The following is a 3,047-nucleotide window of genomic DNA, read 5'->3' on the forward strand; positions in this document are numbered from 1 at the left end:
CAGGCGTAAAACACTCAAAGGTCTTCGAATGCGTCACCGCGGTGCATTCACGTGAGAGAAAGTGAAATACAGCGCGTGTGGTGACGGGGATTTAACTCACCCTGGCATCCCTGCGGTGGAGGATCTGATAGGCGGCTCTTCTGGTGGGACAGCAGGACACGCGTGGATACAGTCTGTGGCAGACGTCGCTGCTGCTGCTGCCCACGCTGCTGTCAAACACTTTCCGCTCCCTTCTCTTCAGCCTCTTGGGCAGGCTTCCGTCGTAACATCTTCTCCTCCTGGGGCTCAGCTCCTCTCTCTCGCTAAACTGCGCGTCTCCACATTCCCACACGTTGACCGCGATCACCAGCACCAGCACAAACTGCAAATGCTTCATAGTTCTAAAAAAAAAGGCATACAACTTGGAAAATATTCTGTATTTATATGCCCCCTCTTTTGTAAAAGGTGCAGTTTGGTGGTTGTGCTTGTTTACGTTACTCCAAAAGTGATGTGTGGTTTATAAACGCAGCTGTCCGTTTAATTTAATCACTTTGACACGAGGGGTTTAAAATTAAATAAGCTCAGTTTCTTCCCATTGGGCTATATGGTATCCAGCCAAAATAAGAAAATGCCACAAGAAAAAGTAAAAAAAAAAAAAAAAAATTATCCTGATGAACCAAAAAGAAAAGTTAAAACCCAGAGAAGAGCTTCCTCTCAGATGTAATTCCTCACGAGCACGGCGCGGTTCGGCGGCGTGTGTGCGTGCACGGGACAAAACAACATCAGAAAAATAAAAAGTTGTGTCTCACTAAAGTCCTCAGAGCAGCTCACATGTTTTCCTGGGCTCCTTCCTCCCTTCTTTTTAACCAGCGCGCGTGAAGGGGGCGAGCGCGCTGACGTAGGACTTGGCGGGGGCGCGCGTACGGACACAGCCGCGTCCACGTGGAGGTAAAACCGTTACCTGGCAGAGAGAGTGAGAAAAAGAGAGCGGTGGATGGAGACTCATCACCACTGAATACTCAGTGTTACTGCAAATCGTTGCAGCTAAATTAATAAATTAGACCTATGAAGAAAATATTTCCTATAAATTCAGCTCCTTTAAAGCAAAATAAAGGTTCCCAATGGACTGGATGAAGCTATGAGGTTTACAGCTTGGAAGAAATTATATAAATGCTACAGCCTGCAAAGCTCACAACACACTGATTTAATAAATTATCAATGGATTGTTTTATTCAAGATGCATTAAGACATGATGCAGCTGTGGATATTTAGTTTTTACTAATTTAAAGTTTTATGGTGAAGAGGGAGCAGAGCTCTCTTTTTACAGGTCAGTCTACGTAGTCTGACCAAAAGAATGAGATCGCAGATACAACTGGTTGAAATGGGTTTCCTCTGCAGGTTAGCTGGACTCTCCCTTAGATACGGTGAGAAGTTCAGTCATCTGGGAGAGACTCGGAGTAGAACCACTGCTCCTCCACATCGAGAGGAGCCAGTTGAGTTGGTTCGGGCATCTGGTAAGGGTTTTTATTTTTACTTTTTATTGTACTGTAATCCAGTGGTGTTTACATTTTTGTAGTGGGTATATCGTGATAAAGTTAGTTTTGCGTTGGACATTGGACACCACTGAAGCCACAGAGCGCATATGTCCAACGTTCAATGTAAAACTAATATTGCCGCGGTCGGTCCGTTTACTGTGCTTGAAGCCAAAGTACACTGGTTGGTACAATGTAATCATCAATTTATTTAGAGCTTTAAGCATATTGAACATTTCCAATTTTCTCTGATGATTATATTTGAATAAACACAGAACAAACTTTGTACAACAGTTGGTTTTGTATTGACATGTTTTGGAATTTATAAAACAGTATCAAAGCAAAACATGTTCAAGTATTAAGTAAATGTACAGAAGTATTAATTATACAATAACTCACTGGATAAGTGAATGTAATACACAAGCTCTGCATACCAATAGATTGTTACAGAAGCGTTTAACTGCCGTTTAACATATCAATGACATGTGCCTAATGATATGTAATGCATCATTGGGCACTTTTAAGTGGGTATACTGAAATTCTTAAGTTTTTCTAGTGGGTATACTTGTATACCCTCATATCACGTAGACTACACCACTGGGGTCCTCCCATAAGAGCTGGAAGAGGTGGTCTCTCTGCTCAAACTGCTGCCCCCGTGACTCAACTTCAGAATAAGTGGAAGATAATGGATGGATGAAGTTTTGTTTTGTTTGAAATTTAGAAATTAATAGTTTTTTTTTTTTTTGCATGACCCATTTTTCACACTGTATCCGAGAGATTTACTATTCACAGTATTCACCTTTAGTCAATAACATGTAATATTTGTAGAAAATGATATTGGAATAAAATATATTGAACAACATAAAAAGTACTGAATTTCATCTGATTTACTTTTTGTGTGGTGCTGATTGACTTTAATTGACATGAAACAAAACAAATACAAATCACCAAACTAAGTCCAACTGAACTGAATTAAAAGGGAATTAAATTGAAACTAAACTAAACTAGATAAATCAAACTGAATTTAAATGAACTAAACAGAATCCAAACCAAGTTGTATTAAACTGACTTGAAACAAAATGAAAAAAGACTTGAACTGAAACAGAAGAAATTGAATTGATCTGAATTCATTTGAATTCAATTGATTATAGGATTTTGTTTATTAGGGATTTGTCAGTGGTCTAATGTGTCATAAGTTGCTCAGCCTTGTGTCTTTTTCAATAATCAATTTATTGGGCGTAAAGACTAACTGAACTGTCGGTAATCAACCTTTGATCACCTGACCCCTAATCATTTGTTGTCATGCATTACATTCTGAAAGACGTCCTAAATTGGGCAATTCCATCCATCCATCCATTTTCTTTACCCGTTTATTCCATTTTGGGTCACGGGGGTCGCTGGTGCCCATGTCCAGCAATCACTGTGCGAGGGGCGGGGTACACCCTGGATGGGTCGCAAGTCTAAATTGGGCAATTTCGCAATAAAATTCAATCTGGGGACTTTTTTTTTGGACATTTTTCAAACACTTGCTAAGTT

At 40.0% G+C, this 3,047-nt stretch overlaps 1 protein-coding gene across 1 annotated transcript in view; it reads right to left on the reverse strand.

Annotated features, from left to right (window-relative positions):
* LOC119423156 (hedgehog interacting protein) overlaps positions 1-689 on the reverse strand; it is a 50,073-nt gene extending 49,384 nt beyond the window's left edge. The window contains exon 1 of the mRNA XM_037690569.1: positions 101-689. Coding sequence (XP_037546497.1) covers positions 101-376 — 276 coding nt within the window. The 5' untranslated portion in view covers positions 377-689. The remainder of the gene's footprint in view (positions 1-100) is intronic.
* Between the last annotated feature and the right edge of the window lie 2,358 nt (positions 690-3,047).

This window comes from Nematolebias whitei, chromosome 16 (genome assembly GCF_014905685.2).
Source record: "Nematolebias whitei isolate Nwh7 chromosome 16, NemWhi1, whole genome shotgun sequence".
NCBI classification, from domain to species: Eukaryota; Metazoa; Chordata; class Actinopteri; order Cyprinodontiformes; family Rivulidae; genus Nematolebias; species Nematolebias whitei.